At 40.4% G+C, this 22,636-nt stretch overlaps 1 protein-coding gene across 1 annotated transcript; it reads right to left on the bottom strand.

Annotated features, from left to right (window-relative positions):
• Positions 1 to 205: 205 nt before the first annotated feature.
• SYNM (synemin) lies at positions 206 to 19,962 on the bottom strand. The gene is made up of 4 exons (XM_065734027.1): positions 19,127 to 19,962; positions 14,306 to 14,430; positions 9,173 to 9,246; positions 206 to 7,675 (listed from the first exon to the last, which is right to left on the bottom strand). Exons 1-4 carry the CDS (start codon positions 19,910 to 19,912, stop codon positions 3,879 to 3,881), a joined length of 4,782 nt encoding a protein of 1,593 aa, XP_065590099.1. The 5' UTR covers positions 19,913 to 19,962; the 3' UTR covers positions 206 to 3,878.
• Positions 19,963 to 22,636: the final 2,674 nt, after the last annotated feature.

The raw sequence follows: 22,636 nt of genomic DNA, 5'->3' as shown, positions 1-22,636 counted from the left end.
AGAATATGCTGTTTTGCCATTATTTCCATTAGGAAAGGAAAAGAGGAATGCCTTTGCTGGAATGATAAAATTATGTTCATTCTTTTGACTGAAACAAGCTCATCAGTCAGAGATCTTAGAACAGGACATTTATAAATGCTAATTCCTTTTCCTTTGATGATGCAGCCTTTAAAATATCAGACAGGAATAAAGAGAAACATCTGTGTTGATTTTGATTGTTTAATACTCAAGAGTGAAAAAGTGTAAAATCACAAAGCTTATACCACCACCAAAATGCAGTTTCATTTCAAATAACCAAAACACAAGCTGCCTGCAGTCTCATACAGCTGACATCAACAAACCCAGTTTCAACATTCTTACCGTCTTTTTAAACACCTGCTATTCACAAACACCAGCCAATACAGAGTTCCAGATCTCTCACACCTCTTTCTTTATATTCTATATTATATTTGATATCTAGACCAGTGGTTTACACATTTAGAGAAGTGCCCCACTTCTTATCTACGCTAGCATATAAACAGTTTTTACTCCCCAGATTAGTAATTATATTTTAAAAGCTTTTTTCTTAATCTAAACTCATCATTATTTTTTTTTGTTTGTTGGTTTTTAAATGAAAAGCACAACTTATATGAGTAAGCTTCAGAAGTGCATGCTGTCCAAGGTTATATCACCAATCCTTCCAGCCATGTTATAATATAATGCTCATGCAGAAAGTGATTACATAGGGTTAGTACATTAGACACTATTTGTTCTTACTAATAATGCACATACCTATGGCCCTGCTTCTGCAAATGCAACTGTAAGGCCTGCAGGATGCCACTGTCCACCTAACTACATTTTGTTGCTCGGAGGTAGTACTATCCAAAAGCTGCTATGTCAAAATGTCTCAGGTTGATGAGAGCTAAGTGGAAAGCTGGCGCTTACATAAACATTTTTAAAACTTATGCAATCCATACAAAATACATATTTCTTTTCACAGCCTCGAAGTATTCTTGCAAAGGAATTGTGCATATATTTAAAAGTGAACTGTGCATATTTTTAAGTGTTATGCTAATGCACATTTCCAATTCCCTAGAATAAACTAACTTTCCAACAGCTGAGTAAAATCCTGATCTTAAATGGAACTAAGGAAAATACTCCACAGAAATGTTTCCTTTCAGACAGAGCAGTACTATATCTGGGTATAGCCTGATCTGACTGATGCTTACTGGAATTTTTAAAGAGGTGCTGTTGCCTCAGCAGAAACAATATTGATTATTTCTTTCTCCTGCATTACTAAGAACATCGGTGCTTTGTGATTCACTTATGTGAATCCCATCTGTTTTTTTCCTTCAGTTGATATAATCCTCTGAGCAAGTGAAGATAAACATAACAGTGTTGGTATAGCTGTTCCTAAGGACAATGTCAGTTTAAGATTTCACAGGTTATTGGGAGTAGCTTTTTATTGATTTCAAAATACATTCTCTCAGATATTCTTAGATCTAATTTAAAGAAAATGTTTAAGCTTCAGGTTAGAATCAAACTTTAAGAAAATTAATACTGATTACTTTTTTTTTAAATACTGCTGCTTTTTACAGATCTGACTCCTTTCTTTACTCAGTTATATAATGCTCGAAGTACAGAATTTGATGGCTTGAAGATAAATATCTAGCTGGAAAATGGTCTGAAACATGATTACTAAAATAAACAAAGACATGACCGTTTTTAAAAAGCAGGCGGTCAGCTAAGGAAACAAAAACAGGATGAGATTTGAAGTACACTGACTAATAACACCGTATTCATAAATGGAAGCACAAGATCTTTTATAAGCATGTAGGAGTAATTTTGAAAAATATCATCCATTACATGGTGAACAGTACAGACAAGCTCAGCATACATGCCTTTAGTGCTTCTACACACCTCAGTTTCCTTTCATTTTCCAGCTGTTAGTTACACTGCCAATTTCAACAAGTACTTAATTTAAAAAAAAATCCAATCCTGACCAACACTGACACTCACACTGTTGTACTTATGTAAAATCAGGAAAACATACAGAAAGATTTGTAATGCAGACAAACCTCCTGAGTTAATCTTTGGAATACTATTTTCCAACTTAGTTATTAAGGCACACAATGATTCATCTGTCCCTTATCTGAAAGGGATATATGTCAGTCAGCAGGTTACTTCTCTTTAGCTTTGCATTTACATTCAAATTATGAAATAGCAGTCAGTTTTCAAAAAAATCTTTCTTCCATTAATATTAAATAAATCTGAAAATGTAATATCCATGCCAGACTAAAATGCTTCAACTGGATTCTAATCTGGGTTAGCTCACACAGAATTATGCTTATAGAACCACAGGAAAATAATTTTGTCAGAGACTACCAGGCCTGCACACTACAGCCGCTCAGATACAGGTGTGTTTCTACTCTGCAGAGAAAGTGTAGGAAAATGAGTGTATGAATGTGCGTGTGTGTGCATGCATGTGAATATAGCAGCTTCTCATTTATTTTCTATTTTTTGTGTGTGTTAAGTTTTGTATCTTCTTACCTCAGTGAAAAAAAAATAACAAAAAACATTTCAGCTGCTAGTTTTGTTTCTGCTAGCACTGTTTAGTACAGTAACTGGTTCTAATTTCTGACCTGGACTTTGAAGTCACTGAATTTTTATTGTAAAGCTGATTCATATCCTTCATTTAACCAATGTGCAATCAAGTGAAATTAACAGAGTTTCAAATGGGTTAGGCAGAAACCAACTTTGGCCAGAGAAATGTTTTATAACCAGAAAAAAAGAAAAATTAAAATATCTGGTTAGGTTTGCAGGTGTAGTGATTGGAAAGAGCATCTTCTCATTTGTAAACAAAGCAAGAATTATCTGGAAATTATCTGACACAGACATAATCTATATCATTTTTACATATTTTCTTCAGAATAGAGCTAATATCAGCTAATTCCACTGTGTTAAGAAAGTTATGCATTATGTGATGTTTGACACCTCACACTTACCGTTAGCTATACCTCATGTCAAGGTAAGCAATGTACTGCAAAATAACTTGCTGTTGTTATTGTGCATACACACCAGAGCTGTGGAGTTCTCCTTACTCTGGTGGAAGTACTATCTACCCTATTTTTTTTAATTTCTTTTTAAAGATATTAAATGTACTACTCTGCAATTTCTCACTATGAATACTGCAAGAAATTCTTGCTTCATTGTTACCTCTTTCTTTTTTATTTTTGCACTGCATTCTAACTATACAGATAATAGTATTTTTGTCAATTCTTGTCGTGCATTGTTAAATCCTAAGGAATTGCATTCAGTTTTTCTAGCTGTAATAACTGTATCCTTCCTTAAAATATTTTCATTAGGTATTGTATATAAATACACAGAAATGGAACAGAAAATCAGCTACCTCCCACTCTCATTAGACTTATGACCTCTTACATTTGTGGTTAGTAGCTTTAAAGAGAATTGCTGAATATTTTAGTAACCAAGTACAATACAGTATTTTTTTTAAAATGGAAAAATCCTATTCAAATACACACTTGTTAATAAACTGCTACAAAACAGACAAAAAAAAATACAATCCTCTGAATTAGCTGGTAGCAAATTTCTGTCTCTATAGGTGGAAAAATCTGGTTACTGGAAACAGGTCTCTGAGGAAAAAAACATATTAATAGCATGATTTCTCCCAAAAATACAATTTGAAATAAAGTAAAAAGTGTACTGAATAGGTAGAAGGCTTCAGTGCTTCTCAGTCCACTGTTAGTTTGAACATCTCCCTATTCCTGTTTTCCTCTCTCTCTCAAAAAATAAAAAATAAAAATTCTGCAAAAACCAACCCAGGATAATTAAGAACCTGCATAAACAAGTTGCCAAGTAGACTTCATTAAAGTGTCCTTTCAGAACCACTGTCCATCATTCTCTTCATCATCTTCCTCTTCATGGTCCAGATAGAGAAGCGCAACTTTCTTTTCATCAGAAATAACTGACCTTTGGTCTACCATTCTTTGCAATTGTACAGTTTTGTCAAAACCTGACATCTCCACTATGTTTTCAGCATGATCTTGGGAAAAACTGGAGTGAATATAACCTCTTTCATTTTCATTGCTCCCAGTGTGGTCACTTGCAACTCTAAACTGTGACTGATGAACAGAAGGGTCTTGTTTATTAGATATGAGCACTGTTGCTTGTTCTTCACTTTTTGCCATAGATACTCCACCCACATTGGAAACATCCATTTGAAAAGTAAATGATGCCTCACTGGATCCTACTTTAACATGCTTCATGGAGCTACTGCTCTCAGACGACTCTCGTGTTTGTGAATGATCTTCTAGTGTTTCAGAAATGGGTCTTGTAAAGATTATTTGTTCAGCCTGAGTTTCTACAGGAGTTATTGTAACATGCCTGAAAGACCGACTGATATCTGAGCTTCCCTCATTCTCTGAGAGATGTCCTTTGTTAATAAGCTCTGGAGTTTCGGAAAGGGAGCCTTGATATATGATTCTCTCAGTAGTTTTAACTCCTGTTTGACCTAGCCTAAAATGCCTTACTGAGCTTTCTGAATGGGTTTGGTCTCCCACTTCACTGATTTCTATATGTTCAGTGACGGGGCCCTGGTAGATGATTTTTTCAGCTGTCATAAATTCCTTAGGACCCAATTGAATGTGTCTTATTGAACTTTCTGTCTGTGAAAAGTCTCTAGAGTCACTGACCTCTACTTTACCAGAGATTGGTCCTTCAAAGATAACTTGCTCAGTGTGAATCTCTTTTGGATGTAATCTGAAGTGCCTTTCTGATCTGCTGACATCCACAGACCCTTCTGTCTGAGAGAGATTCCCTGAGCTATTGAGCTCCAGAGAATCTGAGCCCGGCCCTTCAAAAGACACTTCTTCAATTACTTGCCTTGATCCTACTGTAACATGCCTTGTGGACCTGTTGATGTCTGATGAAAACGTCTGCTGGGAAAGATTTCCAGAATCAGTTTCTTCTACAGTTGTAGTAATAGGGCCTCTATAAATTACTTCTTCTGTTGTCTGGATTTCTTTAGGGCCCAGTTTAAAATGCTTCACAGAATGGCTCATCTGTGATGAGCCTTCTGTCTGAACAATGTCTTCTGTAGCACTGAGCCCCAGCATTTCAGAACCAGGCCCTTCATATACAATCTGCTCAAACCTCTGGACTTCTGTTGGACCAACCCTAATACGTCTTACAGATTTGCTCTCATCAGTTGACTCTGGTGAGTGAGAGACTTCTCCAAAATTTGCAGTTTCCAAAACAGAACCATCATAAATGACTTTTTCAGAGGTATGATATCCTGTGCTACCACTCCTCCTCACTGTGGATGACTTGTAGACTTCTTGATTAGCCACAGGAGTGTATATATTTGATTCTGTACTACTATCAACAACTCTCTCCAAGCTATCTCTTTTCAAGGAGTGTGATGTTGCCTTCTCCTTCTCACCTGTAATTACTTCACCAAGTTGGGCTACATCGAATTCATCAGCATTAAGAGTCTGAGATAGCTTGACTTCAGCAACAACTGTCAGCGAGCCTCCCTCCTCTTTTTGATGAACTTTTTTGATATCAAATTCTAAGCTACTAGAGTCAGCTTGATTTTCTTTTGTTAATGCAGATAGTTCCTCTTTTACACTTTCTGGGAGACTTCCTTCCAACTGCTCTAAAGCTTCCTTCAGTTGATGCTTAGGGTCCTTGGTTTCCTTTGATAAAAGCCCCTTAATTGAAGCCTGAAATTCTTGGGGTATTTTAATTTCTTTTTCAATAACAACAGATTCAACATGGGACGTTCCAGCTTTGGGATGCTCTTCTTTTAATATATGGGCAGTTGCTTCCTCCCCTACCACTCTGTATGTTTCATCTGCAGAGCTTGCACCTTCATCTCTCTTACTTTGTGCGCCTTGCAAAAATTCATCTTGCCAAGAATACTTAATAGTTGATTCTTCTTCTATATGAATTTGCCCATACACTGAGTCATTGTCTTTTTCATTAATAATAGGATGATCATCAGGAACAGACACAAAATATTTTTGTTCAATAGGTGAGTCATCTTCCTCAGTTATTTCCTCCACATGAGTGAAGCTTTCATGGCGTTGTTTCTTCTTTTTAAGGTCTTCGTATGTAAGTGTTATGTCTTGTTCCTCGTCACCATAACGCTTCTCTCTTTCAGGGAATGTGTCTTCCACTTCCTCTACTTCAAAAGGTGTTGAAAAATCAGTCCTTTCATCAGTGGTATAATCTACTGTTTCCTCCACAATCTCAACATTAACGGACACATTCTTTGCACCCTCACTTCCTTTCAGGCCGTGACGCACAATATCTTCTATCTCCTGTTTAGAAGGAGTTCCCTCAACACCCTCTAGAACCACTTTTCTAACTTCCTGATTTGAAAGACTTCCTTGGTCAGCTTCAAAAGAAACATCTATGCTTTCTTGCACTCGAGACTCTACTGTCATCTCTGTCTTTCTTTTCCCATCATCCGGTTGTTCTTGCTTATTAAAATAGGTTACTTTTGTGTCTGTTGATACTTGTGAACTAGATGACTGTGTAAAACTTTTAAGAACGTCAGCAACAATGTTCTCTGCTATATTTTCAGTTGACAGAGTCTCCATTTTATGACTTCTGTCACTAGTTCTCTCTTCATCTCTCAGATTAGATTCTGAAACACTGACTTTGTGAATTTCAGCAGGCTTAGTTACATGGTCACCTGTCTCTCTTCTTATGGAAGTTTTAAAATCTTGTGAACTTACATCTTTGTTATTCTTCTGAGACACTTTATCAGGAGCAGGTCTTTCAAGGCTGATAGGTATCTCAATGACTTCTTTGCTTTTGGATTCAAAGGATACATCTTTATCTTTTTTGCTGGACTCACTTTTTGAAGTTCCTGCATTAGAAATATCACTCCCTGCTACCTTCTGGTTTATGACTTCCTCCCGGACATATTTTTTCTGCTCTATTCCCATTTTTGCATCAGTCTGCCTTCCAAAATTAACACTTCTTTCTTCTACAAAAGTATTCTCATCTGTCTTCCTTTTCTCCTCCTTTGTTCGTTTCTCTAGCTTATCTTTTTCTTTTGTCAACAATTTGCTTTCTTCAGTTGGTTTGCTGCCTCCTCTCTTTTCTTTTACTGTTGTCTGAGTTTCAGTTATGGTTTCTTCATATACAGTTGGTTTTAAATTGGTATTCGGCTCGTAACTTGGAAATTTAGAGAAGTTTGTTTTTTCAGAAATCCTAGGCTTTGCATCAGCTTTGTTGTCCTTGTCTGATCTTTCAGCACGTGTTGATTGTTTTGAAAAAGATATTGTGGATGAAGACGTAACTTCTGTTTTCTTTCTTTCTGGAATTGTCCTTTGCTGCATTTCAGTGTTTTTCCAGCTACTGTAGCCTGGAGTGTATGTTCTTAATTCTTTGTGGTCTGTCACAATTCTTTCATCCTTTCTAATAGTTGTTGAAGGGCGATATATTGAACCCAGTACATCTTTTCCCAAAGCTTTTCCACTCACTGCTGCCTGTGATCCAGCCTGTGTTGATTGAGCTGAATAGCGTGCAGAACTGCTTATATTTGTTGCTGGTATTCTGTGCCTTGTATCAGTGATCCTGATAGCTGGTGAAGTTTTGTTTTGATTTCTTTCTTGATAAGTAGAGTAAATATCAGTGTAGTTATATGAAGTGTTTATAACATCTGCAAAGAGAGTATAGGCAACCATATATTAAAATAATGGCTTGCATCTAAAAAATAAGTATAAAATAAAAAGGTTATGAACTAAGAAATGTAACACTAAAGTTTGAAAGGAAACAATGCATCTTTGTTTTCAGAAAGCTTTGGAAGGGAATTTCCATAGGTTTGACATGATAATTAAGTCTAGGCGTAAATTACATCAAGGCTGAAAGCAAAGCTTTTTACTAAGTTGCAAATTCTTGCTAATTTAACATTTTATGAGCTATTGGATATTATGCCATTTACTTAAGAACTACTCTTTCATATTTACATTGATGTCCACTCACATTTACAAGTTCTTATTAAATAATGTATGCTAAAATCCTAGGCTTATTTTTTTACTTCTGTAGTCCAAGTGGTCTGAAGTTTCTCTGCTTCTGCTGAGTTAATAGCATACCTGCTACCGCATACTGCAAGTTGACATTCTGAATACTATCATTTATAGTCACAAGATACAGAAAGGTACAACAAAGGAGAGTAATAAAGAACTTCTTAGGCTATATCTGGACATGTTAATAAAATGGACCAGGAAAAAGTTGTCCAGCTCTAAGACTAATTCATATCTCCTATTCCTAAAAAGCTAGCTACGTCTACTCCGATTTTTGGTAGTGCTTTCAGGTCTGCAGTAACCACTGAGTAACACCTGAGCATTGTCTGCAAAAGGACTGGCTAATCCAAATCAAAACTATGCCAAGACAGTGCTAACAATTTAACATTTCAGGCAAATGTTTCACCTATGCTGCAGTCTGTTTAATTTACCATTTCAGATACAGCCTTCCAATCTCTTCTGAGTCTACTGTCTATGATAGTCGGGTGAGTTTAAGATAATGCTTAAGAAAAAACTCAGAAGCATTATCAAGACTAATTCCAGTATTAATGAGAATTGCCATAACAGTCAGATTGTAAATTTATCTGATCCAGTATCCTTTTTTACAGTGACCAACAGTAGAATAAGGAAGAGTATAAGAACAGGGCAAGTAAATAGTGATACTTCCCTGGTATACTCTCACAGCCTCCAGAGATTTGCAGCTCCTAAGATAGAAATGGTATCTTTGTGTTTAGTATGTCTTTGATTTGTCTTTTCTTACTCTGCTTACATTTCTCTCTAAATCCATGTACATTTATTAATGCTTACAATGTCTCATGGTTTTAAACTCACAATGCCATAGTTTAACTATGTTTTGTTAAATACTTCTTGCTTCATTATTCAGAACTCTCTTAAGAACTACGGGCATCCAGAAGTTTTTGCATTGTTGAGCTATGCATCACTCCCTGCTTAACTCCTCCACTCGAGTTGCCATTTAACAAATTTTCTTAGACACTACAGCACTATGTTGATTTAAAATATTAAAACTCAAATCCGACTTTACAGTACACTGATAAAAAGAAACATCACAACACACTATTTTCCAAATACATATAATTTCATTCAACTTTCATTTTTTAATGTTCACTTTTTACCTTGGGGCAATTTCCCTATGAGCTGATCTCTCCACGTAATAATCCACTGGTTGCTTTTTCCTTCCAACAGAGCCCTGCAAAACACATAACAAGGCATTCCATCAAAATGCTGTGAAGAAAAATCATAACATTTAAAATGTGTAAATCTTAGATTTGGAAACAATTCTCCTGCGGTTGGGTATGATCCTGAATGTGATTCTCATCCTGTAATTTTATCAGTGGCAATGAGAAGCCCTTGGCTTCCTCTTAGTTCAGAGAGTTCTTTAGAACAATACAATAATCTTGCAGTAAGTTATAGCATAGAAACCATATAGCTTTAGATTATAACTTCCAAATTAGACAATATATTGCGTCCTGACATGGACAAGATCCACTGATTTCCACTATGGAAGCATACAAGATAGCAAGCTTTTCCAGAACAATGATCTTGTAATAGAACTGGGAAAAAATGGACTAAACAGAACTTAACAAATAGTTAGCAAAGCTTTTTCAGAGAAACATACACAAATATTCCATAAAGAAAAGGCAAAAATGAACTAATACTGGCTAGTGGTGTTACAGTGCAATATAACAGTTACTCTAATTTCCATAGAATGTAATTTCTATCATTTTCAGATGAAAATTGAAGGAAAATATTACTTCCATGTCAAACAATGGCTAGTGCTGGAGGAAACAGAGTAATTATTCTTTGCTCTTACTCTGTCTGAAATCAATACAACATATTTTACACCAAAGGACTAGGAAAAACCTTTGCAATAGAAACTTCTGTGCTGGTGGCACACATCATCTGTTGTTGGAGTCATCGCATGCATCTGATTGCTTGAGAGCACTTGCTATCTGATGCCAAATTTTGTTCCCTACGTGGCATGGACACCTCCTCTCAAGAACAACCAGACAGCAGCCACAGGCTTGTGCAGTTCCTAAATAACTTGATACCCTACATTTTCTTTTTTATACAGTAGTGGAAAATACTCCAGAGGTACATTTCCTACAGATACGAGCAAAGCTGAGGGGCAAAATATTTTCAGCATTAACTGCTCTATATTAAGAAATTAATGTAGGCAAATAATATACAGTAAGATTGGTTCACAACATTTCTCATAAATTCTCATGAAATACTTGTGTGCTTTCTTCTCTTCTGCTACTCATATGCTTGTACTGTCTGACATGAAATTTATCCAGCTGTTCTTTAAAATAAAAAAAAAAAAGGAAGAAGATAAGAAGTATTTTGCCTCTTCTCCACTTCGGCTGAAACACAAGCTATGCTATACTCCAAAAAGGTGCCAAACTGCAGCACTGTGGTTTAACAGCCTAGAAATTCTATGGCAGGTTCTTTAAATATGCAACTGAATGCTATAATCAGTACAGTACTTTGGTGTTTTTATGTTCACTCCCACTGCTGAGATAACTGTTTCATCATTTCCAGTTTTGGAAATGCCGGATGTTCTGCACTGATAACAGCAGCTGCAACATCAAAGTTGTCGAGGGGGAGGCTGCAGGATTATGATAGCCAAGGCTTCTGACCCCCTAGCAGGGAGCTGAAAGCGATTGAAGACTGGGGATAAACACGTTTGCCGGGCCTTTCCAGCAAAATGAACAATGCAGACATTTTCAATGTCATCTACAGGCAGTGACTAACCAGTTTGGACATTGTATGCTTCTTTTGGATTCTGACTGCCTCTAGATTCAGTGGGACAATGCTATACCAGCAACAATCACATGTAAGTTTTTCTTTGCAACCATGGATTTACCTTGAATCAGAAGAAAAGCCACATTAGAATTACCTAACGTTAATTACAGGTTACTTGCCTCATTCAACAGGTTCAGATACACACTTTAACTTGTAGTTTGGTAGTCACATTTAACCCCAGGACAACCTTTACCTGGGAAAATAAAAATATAAGCTACCTGTCTTTGTCCATGTTAAGAGAGGCTTAGTAGCAATGAAATCAATTCAACACTCTCAGAGAGTGTTCCCAAGAGTAAATATCATATTTGATTAGCCTGCTGAGTGCCAAAGAATTTACTGTGAAATGCATGCTAGAAAAGTTGATGACGTTACAGGAACGTATCGATGAGCAGGCAATGAAAGTGTTAACTGTGATGAAGGAAACTAGGAATGTGGGTAGTTTGACTAAGGATTTCTGGCTGCTATTGAAACAACAGTTGTTCAGTTGCTGCAGCAACGTATGAAGTCACTAAAAATAAGATCCAAGAGGTAACTGTATACGGCAAAGAGCAACAGCACACAGAAAAGCTGGAGCCCAAACACTACCACTGAAAATATGCTGTATTTGAAAATGAAAGGCAAAGCTTCATGAAACCTCTAAGAAACTGGACAGTGGATCAGTGGTTTACTGTGTACAGTTCATCACCTATTTCCTCAAGCTCATCAGGTGAACAACAAAATATTAAACTGATATTGGTTTGATTTTGTTACCATAAGAAACTGTAGTATCAAGTGCTGAGCTCTAGTCTGGCAGTCAGCAAAGTCACATTCTGTTCACTGACTTCACCTTTGCTTCAGTTTATGCAAGTCACTTTCTTTCTCTCTTTCTTTGCATCCCTTCTTACTAATGATAATTTAAGCCATAAACTCTTTCTGGTAAAGTCTGTTTTGAATCTGAAACTAAACTGCTTGAATAGTGGAGGGTTAATCTCGGCTGTATAAACTTTTAAGTATTTATAGTAATGACAAAAAGCATTCCTTCAAGTTGCACTCTTCTAAAAGATAACTGTCAGCTAATTCCTGGAAATCTGACTCCCAGTGACATATATAGACATGTGCTAAGACTTAATTTAAATATTTCCAGAAAATACTACAACTGAACCTCTAAAGACACCTCAATATTAATGTCACTTATCTAAGGTAAGCAGGTAGATGGTAGTCAAGCTGAAGCCTTACTGTGTACTGGATGATGAAAGAAAAATTAGTCCAGGTGAGCAGACAGATGAGCTGGTCAAGTGCAGAGGCAGAAGATGCCAAAAGTAAAGGATGTCATGTAAATGTTATCGTGGTCATTCACAACAGCAGTAACTTGATCTGTGTCAATGACAGAAACTGAAAATCTCAGGGGAAGTCAGCCAGCAAGCCATAAAAATTCATCCTCTCCATCCTAAGTATTTGGAAAGAGTTATAAAAAATGTGTCTTTGGGAAATGGAATGGAGGAAGCATTTTTAGGGGATAAAGGCCAATCCAGCACAGTTCTTCTCCACTGAGATAAGAGGTCAAGGACCGTGTGAAGAAGGTGACTAGCTGTACATGAAGCAACCTGGACCTCAGTGACTCAGAATGTTCTCCGAGAAATAAATCAAGGAGAAGTATATAAGATATTGGATCGTATAACTTGTATACAGACATATAACGAAACTGACTGGAGAAGCTATGGTGATTGTCTGAGGAGGCCTTAATGCTGGTGATGGTTTCTTGAGAGGTAGAATTGGAAAGATTCAGAAGAAATGATGATGGAGGAAGCCAACCTAAGAAGGATTGAAAAGTATGCCTGATAAGTGCATTAGGAAGTTGTGCCAAAAACCATGAACAAAAACTGCTTTGTATTCTCCACTGCTTCAAAGCACAGGGTGATAACCTAGAACAGAGCATTAGCATGACAGTAGGATTTCAGAATAAAATATTTTACCCTTCAACAACAACATAGTTTGGGGAGAGCAGAAAAATGACTTAGTAAGCTATTTGAAATGAAGCTTCTCATAGCTGAGGAGTCATAGAGTCATACAGTCACTTAAGTTGGAAAAACATTAAATGTAACCATCAATCTGACCTACCAAGCCCCATCACTAAACCATGTCTTTTAATGCCATGTCCAAGTTTCATAAGTTCTGACAGGGATGAGGACTATAACACTTCCCCAGGCAGCCTGTGCCAATGCTTGACCATCCTTTCAGTGAAGAAATTCCTCCTAATATCTAATCTAAAATTCCTCTGGTACAAGTCATCTTGGAGAAAGGCTTGATAGTAATTCTGATCCTAGGCATATATTCTACCTGCTTTTAATCTGAGATTACACAGTGAATAATTCACCACTTCTCTCTGGAACTATGCATAGACTAAGTAGTTGTGATTTTGCAGGCTTCCAAGAACAGAGACCAAAATTACAAGGCACTCAGTAAAGATTCACCGAGCATTGGAGAAAAAGAATTAGGAATTAAGATGTTTGCAAGTTATAACTTCATAAAGCTATATGTGTTTCACTTCCTGAGTGAGCCTTGAACCCCACAGCAGGAAGGATGAGCAGAATTGGAAAGGAAGAATATTTGGTCCTTAGGGAAATGTATTCTTTGCAACAATGAACCATCTTGCCAGTGCTGAAGCAAATGACTAATGGAAAGAACTAGCTTTAGAACGGGACCTGTAGGAACTGTAAAACAAAGGGAAAATATAGGTGGGAGGTAAAAAGACAGCTCCAAGAAGCTGACCAGACAGCACACCCTTAGCCTTTTGTGCCAAGAGGAGAAGAGGTGCCAAAGCCTTAATGGAAACTTCTCAATGGAAAGTTGAGCATATTGAACTGAGGTGCCTCCTGTCTCCAATATGTGTAAGCAAGGGTAAATGCCAGAATCCTTTGTGAAAATGAAGAGAAGTTGGACTCGTGTCATGGTTATCACAGACTCAAAGATCTGGTGGAAGAATTGGATTTCAAGGTATGGTTCAGCAGTCCAGAATTCTCTTACTCAGCAGCTTCCTCTACAGCAGAAGTAGTATCTATCTCCGGTCCACGGGTTTATCTTTTTTTCCTTCTGTACCAATTCTATACTATGTGCTAACTGATACATCATGACTCTCCAGACAAGAGAATTACTCTGGCTTTTCATATGTACAGTACTGAGGATATATGACCAAAAATACTGTTTGTTGATATCTCACACTTGACCCAAACATATTTCCATAGCAAACCAAGAATATAAAAAAACAGCATTTATCAGACTTTCCTGTGATCTTCTCACTATTCTCCAGCTGGAACAAAACAATTGAAAACTCACTATTTACATTAACATTGCAAGAGGCCACTAAGCAGACTATTTAAATGAACAATTTTTCTATATAACTTGACAGATGGCAGCTATACTTATTATCCTGTGATTAGAAAACTGAGTGTGACTGAAATACTTACCTGTAAGTTTCAATCTCAAGGATAAGGCCTGCTTTCACTTGCAGTAGTTCTTGATAGTCCTTCAGGTAATCTGTGATTGACATGGTCAGGACCTGCTTTTCTTCTTCTAGAGCATCGATTATCCGCTAAACAGAAACACTGATTTTTAGTTTTGAATAAACTGTAAAATCTGTCATACTTGAATGCTAATAACTTGAAAGTTTTAATTACAAAAAAATCCAGGAGAGCAATACATCAATATATTCTATCACTTAAAAACAAACAAACAAACAAACAAAAAACAGAACAAATCAGCTCTGGGACTTCCCCACGTACATTATTACTGAAGCAGAGTTTAATGCTAAGATTTCACTTTATCAAGCTAGTTAAATATTGAAGCAAAACCCGCTCAAATGCTGTGAACAAAAGCAATCATGTATTCATAGCAAAGAAAATACACTGCTTTATAAATGTGTCTTGAATGGGATTCATTCTGACATTTTAAAGGTTTAGATATGGATATCTAAATCATTATTGAGATCAGGAATTTTTAGTTTCTTTGCTAAGAGAACCTGGCTGATTTCTCTTTGTTATTACTTTGAGGTCTATACACGTGTGGGCCCAAACCAGTTCTTGGATTCTAGTATATCTGGAGATACTCATAGTGCCAAAAGGTGAAGGAATAACCTCCAGAAGTTCCTTCCCACCCAGTTTTCTACAATATTTGGATACTTGCTTCTAAATCTACCCACTACTCTTCTAACTGCTACCCAGAAGATATACAAAGGAGTGCTCATCTTCATTTAAATCACTCAATATAACTGCACTTCTATATGGTGCCTATAAATGACCGGAGAACAGGAGTGATGACACAATAAGTAAGGTCTCTCCAGCTTTTCTTGAAAAGTTTTGAAAATGCAGATAGAGGCAGATACTGCAAAATACTTAAGTACAAAATGATCTAAAACTGAACGGACTCATAAAATGCTATGTTGAAATTTAAAAGCTGACTAACCATACACAACACAAAAAGCAACAAAGACTTCTTAAACAGAACACTAAGATTGGATTTAGACTACAGTAAGCGACTTCTGCTCTTGAAAAGAACACCGCAGAACACAAGTGCTTCAATCACTGATGTTACTTCTCAGAAAGTTACTACTCCATTTCCAGAAAACAAGCCCCTTCCTCATAACTGAAAGGAGTTTGTTCAGTACAGACTCAGAACTGAAAGTATCACTGTCAGCTGCTCAGAGTGATTCTTAATGGTTTCTTTGCTACAGATGTAGTCTACTAACCCAAATCAATACTCCTCAGCAAGCATGATGAAGCTAACTAAAATGCTACAGATTACACTTTGTTTTGAGGGTTAGGGAGACAGAATTGAAATCTCAGCAAAAGCCCAATCCTATTTTGCTCACACCACCTTGCACTGTGCAGGAACCAAATTGTCATTTACAAAGCAAGGTCTCATACACATATACTGTACTGAACAGGAATTTATGACAGCATAGTTTAGACTGCATCTAAACTGACAGCAAAACCAAGACGGTGGTAGTCTAGTTTTCAAAAATTCAAAATGTGTTATCTTTATGCACCAAGTGTCCAATTATCACAGCATGAACAATATCATTAAAGCACAGATGCAGCAGGAGATTCCCCAAACTAGTTAGAGCCAGTAGGATACTCTGCTGGCAGAAGTAAGGTTTAAGAACTAAGAATATAAAGTGCTAGCCTTTCAAACACCAACAGGATTTTATAAAGCAAAAGAAAAAGAAAGCATCGTGAAGGAAGCTGCCTGCATCTTTCATATGCGTGTGTGAATATCTGTCTACCTAATTCTTCAGTTGTATTGGAGCTGATTATGCTGACATTTGGGCATTAACTTGATGTGACAAGTCTTGTCTACAGTCTTCAGCATATATTAAAGCTCCTTTTTTAATGGCAAAAGACAAATAATATTTGCATATCTGAAACAGCACTATCAACCATCCACTAGCCTCATCCAGACTGTAGCGGAGGTAACATCCTGTACGGTTCTGCCTGGTGGCAAGCAGAACCACTGACCTTTAGAGGCTCTGAGCTAACAGTGTTATTCAAGAACTGACACAATGGAAAATCCCAAGAAGAGAAGGGAAGAAAAGTGCCAGGCCTTGCTTTTAAAAGGAAAAGGTTTTGAGAAAAGAACTGACAGGGCGTTGCCAGAACCAGAAGAGTCTGTAAAAGAAACAAAAGACAAGAAAGACTGGATATCTATGAGACCAACCCCTAAAGGTGGTAAAATACAAAGCAAAAAGTGGGCATTTGTTGCCTCTTCATTAAATACAGAGACTAAATAAATAAAATTAGTTACAGGGTCCAAATGATTACCATAAGGGGCTACATAACTAGGCCAGCTGCGTAATTGCTCTGAAGGAATTCATTCCAACAGGAGGAGACATTCTGTAGACTGGATGGCAGACAGCCACTTGCCCAGCCTTCCAGTCACTGATGTTTAACTATGGTGCAGAGGACAACTGGTTTGATGTAGTGTTTCCAAGCATGCTTTTAGCATGGTGCCTAAAGCCCAGGAGATGGGAAACTGACAAACACCCATTTTGCAAAAAGTAACCTGTGTTGTTGCAGCCGTGTTTGCTTCATACTGGGGTTTTCATTAAGGGATTATCTTTGCAAACTTGTTCCTCACCCATATCAACTTCCTTCAAAACCCCAGTGAAGTCCCACTAGAACTGTATAACTGAAGTGTTTTTCTCATCTTTCAGAGGTCTCTTTCCAGTCAGCAGTAGGAAATTTCAGAAGGGCAGTAGGGGGAAAAGAATGTACTTGGGTTGTCCAAACTGAACCTACTGAGGGAATAAAGACAGGATATCAGGCTCCAGCCCTTTCCAGCTGGTACTGTTTACCAATGCCACTGCTCATTCAGTAGCTCAGTAGGGAGAGGAAACTGTGCTTAGCTGGCTGGAAACTGCTACACAAAAAAATGCATGTGACATTTTGATATTACATGTTCATGTGACAAAATATTTTCTTTTTCTCTGGAGCTCACAACATGACTGACACAGGAACCGGCCCTAAAGCCCCTGAAGTAGTGAAAAATTTCTGCCTCCTTTCAAAGCAATAGCTGCGTCCTTTTTTACATCTGAAAAATACGGAGCTTCCTTCTGCTGTCGTTCCATACTGGAACTGGTACTCAGAGCACTGAGTGTCTGTGCAAGTATTTGCAGAGCCCACAGCTGAAATTATGAAAGTTAGACAGAAGAAATCTACTGAGTTCATCCCACAGCACCCAGGACCAGTGAGAATGTTCCAAACAACACATGATTTACAGCTTGCCTGGTTTCGCCGAATTATAACTCCGAGCATATATTCCTATTTAACACTGCTGAGAGCTTCAGAGAGGGTAGGGATGGGGCAGCAGACAAAGATGGACATATAAGGCGACTGGATGATATATGGAAAGTATGAATAAATCTAATTGCTATTACAGCTGCAATGGACAGTAATCACTTGACTTAAATCTGTACATACTTATCATTTCTATGTGACACTTTGCAGTAAATAAGTGTGGGATAGGTACTCTCTAAAGAATCACTGAAAGTCTATGCTACATGTGCTTCCACCAATAAAAGAAACATTGAGCAAGCAAAAAGAAAGAAAAAAGCTTTGGGGTCTTTTTTTCCTCTTCACATTTTCCCCTGGCTCTGATTGATCGATAGATTTAATTAGTGAGAGAATTACACGAGACTTTAATAACTTTGGAAATGTTTAAATACATGATTGGAAGAATAAAGTGAACTGTCACAAATGAAAAAAAAATAATTATAAGATTCAGAAGTTAAAAACTTTCCTGATTACTTCTCACATACCTACTCTGACTCAGCTCACAGCAATCTGCAAGCTATGCAACTTGCAAACAATCCAGTATCCTACAGAAACCAGACACAGCAACAGGTCCCAGTCCTATCCCAGCTGCCAGCATCTCCATAATCTGCCGCTGGTGGACACAATGTCACGTTACCAGGAGGGCTTCAGACAAACAAGGAGCTCCAGCAGAGTGTTAATAAAAGGGTCTAACAATGAACAAAAGAAATGTTGCCCTCGGGAAATGGATCGATGGTCTGGATGATCTAATATGTGCTCTCCACTCTAAATTTGATGAACTGATATTTTTCCGTCCTGGCATTTGCTGATCAGTTCAGGGTGATTAAATGTGCCACCAAACATTATCCTGGCTGCAAGCAAATCCTCAGCTACAGATGCTACGATAACCCCCTGTTTAAAAACATCAAACATCCATCTGAAACAGCTACCCATCACCTATACTGTTAAGGTTTTATCATCAAAAAATTCCCATTCAGCTTGTTGTTTGCAGCATAGCAACAAACCTTCCTGTCTTCAAAAGACTGTTTCCTCACCTAGGACCACTTCTCTAGGCTCAGAAGCATGCATAACACAGGAAGAAAACTCAGGTCACTTCTCTGATCTCAACAAGCCAACCTTAAGCCTCGGGCCAGAAGGGAGGCTTTGTGTCCCCGAGCTCAGGGACCCGCTTCATCCCTCCCACGGACTGCTCTGTGCTTGAGCCAACCTGAGCGGCGGCCCTGGCAAGCCTGCAAGCCAGCGCTTGGGAACTTGGCAAGTGCGCTAGGAAGGAGCACCTGTCACCGGGAGGATGCTCTCAGGGTCATCGCACTCTGAAACCCCACCCTTCGCAGAGGACTCCCCCAGGGCTCCCTGCAGCCCCAAGAGAAGGGCTTTTTCAGCCCGAGGAAACCCTGCCGGAGGGAGGCAGAGCGGGGCGGCTGCACAGCCCCGGCAAGGCAACGGGGCAGTGCCACGCACCTGGTACTCCTCCACATCGGCGCCGTGGCGGTCCTCCATGGCGAGCAGCTCCTGCTCCAGCCGCTCCCGGAGCCCGCACAGCTCCTGGCCCTGGCGGTGGAGGTCCTCCAGGTGCTGGCGGCACTGCCGGCTCTCTTCCCGCAGGAGCTCCAGGTCCTCTCGGCTCCGCTGCGCCTCCTGCTCTTGCAGCCTCTGGATCTGCTCCTGATAGCGCAGCAGAGTCTCCTGGCAGCTCTGGCTAAGCAGCACCTCGTAGGTCTCCTCCAGCTCCTCCAGGCTCAGGGCGGACAAGGGGGGCGGCAAGGCGGCCAGGTCCATTCGCAGCTCTCGTATCTCCACCGCCTCCTGCCGCTGCCGCTCCGCCAGGTGCCCGTGCTCGTCCTGCAGCTGCAGCAGCAGCTCCTCCAGCGCTACGCACTCGCCCTGCAGCCGCTGCAGCAGCTGCCGCTGCCCGGCCAGCTCCGGCTCCAGGCGGCGACGCGTCGCCAGCACCTCGGCACCCAGCAGCCGCAGCTGCTCCAGCTCCCTCCGCAGCCCGTCCCGCTCCAGCTCCGCTTCCAGCTTCGCCTGGCTCAGCTCCTCCAGCTGCATACGCAACCAGGACAGCTCCTGCTCGGGCACCCGCAGCCCGATCAGCTCCTGCTCCCGCAGCTCCGCCAGCTCCCGCGCCAGAAAGCGATTCTCCTCCTCCAGTTCCCGTACTCGGGACACGAAGACCCGCAGCCGGGAGTTGAGCTCCTGCAGCTCCCTCTTCTCGTCCCATCCTGCTTCCCAGCGTCGCCACATCTTGTCCGCGCTGCGGGTCGGGGCCGCTCTGACCCCCGCGCTGCCGCCTCCGTCTCACCGCGGGCACTGCGCTCCGCCGCCGCCGCCGTCCGACCCCGCTCCGCCGCCAAGCACCGCCCGCCCGCCACCCCCCGCTCCGCGCCGTGCCCTGCAGCGCCCCCTGCCGGCCGCTGCCCGCCGCGCTACGAGCCGGGGCGCTCCGCGGGACCCCCCCGGGAGGAGACGCAGCCCCTCCGGGACGAGCTGATCCCTCCCTCGGTGTGCGGCCGCGCTGGCTAAAGCTCAGACTGTTTTTTCCATCTCTGCGCCGCCGTAACGCTGTTTCGCGGGTGGGTTTTGTAGTTTGTGATCCACCGGTGGTCGTACTGAGGTTGGGCCTAAGTTAATAATGCCAGGAGTCTGAAGCCCTTTTAGAGCGCTGCTGGTAAGCTGAGGAAGCCACTGAAATGCCTCCAGTTTTGAGCTTGTGCTCATCAAATCTTTTCACAACAGAAAAGCACTCATCTTCCCAGGCTCAGGGCAGGGCAGAAGCGCCTGCAGCCAGCGCGTCCCTGCTCCCGATTCTCTGCTGCCTTATTTTGCACCATATATGGGCTGGATGCAGAGAAGTCCTTTCATTGACTGCACCAAGATTGACTTCTCACAAGCTGCTCAGCAAGGAGGCAGAAAAGCATCAACCTCTGTGCTACCCACCAAATTAGAAAAAAAGATGAGGAGTGACTCATTCCAAGCTTTTTCATCTCCCCAGGCATCCTCTTTCTCTATCCCTTTCTTACATGCACTTAAGTTCCACCCAGTGCTGCAGCGCTGGGAGTTTTGAAGAGATTCACAGCTTTGCATCAGGCAGACAGCTCAGCACAGCCACCACCTCTGTATTTACTCCTCGGGACAGTGCCCAAACCAAGCTCATGCTGGGAAGCAGCTTTAGTTTGACACAAGCCCTACAGTGCTGGAGGTCAGAGCACAGCTATACTGCACTGACAGCACTGCATGCTCATTTCTGCTCTGTCACACCCCTTCTGAACCCTCCCACCCCGGCAGCACATCTCTCCTCTGTCAAAAGGCCAGATTTTGGCTGCTACCTTGCTCTCCATGGAGAAAGTTTCCCTTTAATCTCAATAAAGCCTACAGGATTTAAGTCCAACCAACACAGATAAATCATTGGCTTTGACCTAAAAGTGAGCCAATTTAGCCTTGGCAGATTTGCTGTCAGAGGTCACTGAGAAGCTGATTTACTAAAGACATTTGCTTTTTCTTGGCCTTGTGGTCAAAATCAAGTCCCTCAGTGACACTTTAACACTTGCTGTTCTTTTACGAAGGAAACCACTATACTTCTGACAGGAGGTAAGTTCCTGTGGTTTCAGGCTTTTTCTACCTCTGATGTCACTGTTGTCCTAAAACCCCTGAATAAGGAACGCTGGCAACCAGGGCACTGCCCACAGCAGTGTGCTGCTCTGGCAGGAGCGGGGCAGCTAGTTTAAGCAAGCTTTCCAGAGCTTACTGTAGGTGTTCTGCCAAATAACTTACCAGCAAGTTGTTGTTCTTCCTTGCTGACAATCTGGTTGCGTAGTTGGCTGGTTTGCTTTGGTTGGTTGGTTGTTTTTGCTGCAACAAAATTGCTGTATAAATTTTTTTTACTAAATTGTAGAAAACCCAGAAGGTTGCACCTCTACTTTTATCTGTCTTGAAAAAAAAAAAAAAAAACACAACAACAAAAACCACCATAATCTCTTTCTAGAAACTGAATAGCTTTCCATGCTAGAGAATCAACTTCTCCGTGACCCTTGCTGTGTATGCTGATGTCAGCTGAGCAGCCTATAGCTTGTTCCTGGGCCCTGACTACAAGGCTGTTAGCAACTGGGCAGTTGGGTACCAGGAATGACTGACATGGGCAAAATTTAGGCCCTTTCTCAAACAGAGCTTGAAGTTTTCTGAACTGGATTCAAACACTCTGAAGCTCTTTGAGAACCTTCTGATATCACCAGGTGTGCAGATACCCGAAATACAAACCCATCTTTGGCACCTTTCTCCTTGAAGACTTTAATGACATAATTTGCACATGCAGAAGAAGGGAAAGAAACCTGATGTCCTCCTCCAGTGTCAACCACATGAATAAAACCCCAAGGCTTCTGCTGCCACAATTGTTTATCTCTCCTTGTAGGAAGAGGTGAGGTGGACCCACAACTTTGCTGTCACTGAAGATGGCTGCAGAAGAGGCTGACAGAAGAGATCTCTTTCTCAGCAGCAGATCTTTGGCACAACTGAGGCAAGCTACAGCCCAGAGCCTCCCTCCTCCCTGGATAAATCCCTGGTGCCAGGGGCAACATCTTGTCTTTAGGAAGTAGAGCAGCAAGGAAAGGGCAGAAGGAATTCACCATCTTCTCTGCTACGTCAGTGGTAGCAGAAGCAAACTAGGTCTCTGTGGTCTCTTGAGCTCTAGTGGAGGTCTTGTGCTATTCATTGTCAGCATCCTATAGATTTTAAAGTGTCACCCTAGTAAGTCGTAATACTGTTTTAGCACAGATTGTTCTGCTTTCTGTCTCATCTGTGGAGTTTAAAGGATGAAGGTGTCACTGGGGAAATGTTCTGATTCTGACATTCTTGAGATAGACACAAGGAAAACATATGGTTCATTTAAAAGGTGCACAATATGTTGTGATTCCTATTTGTATGGATGCTTCAAAACACATTTGCTTGCAGATGATTCCTGCAACTAAATCAATG

The sequence above is a fragment of the Cyrtonyx montezumae genome, unplaced genomic scaffold, assembly GCF_038088225.1.
Source record: "Cyrtonyx montezumae isolate F1298 unplaced genomic scaffold, pur_monq_1.0 scaffold_17, whole genome shotgun sequence".
Taxonomy (NCBI): domain Eukaryota; kingdom Metazoa; phylum Chordata; class Aves; order Galliformes; family Odontophoridae; genus Cyrtonyx; species Cyrtonyx montezumae.
Note: the sequence above shows the minus strand (reverse complement) of the source record. Positions and strands in the feature narration are given on the sequence as shown.

Coding starts and splice junctions, on each gene's coding strand:
- SYNM (XM_065734027.1), bottom strand. CDS start 19,912: ATGTGGCGACGCTGGGAAGCAGGATGGGACGAGAAGAGGGAGCTGCAG. Junction 14,431..19,126: donor CCGATGTGGAGGAGTACCAG/GTGCGTGGCACT, acceptor GTTTCTGTTTAG/CGGATAATCGATGCTCTAGA. Junction 9,247..14,305: donor CTTGAGATTGAAACTTACAG/GTAAGTATTTCA, acceptor TGTGTTTTGCAG/GGCTCTGTTGGAAGGAAAAA.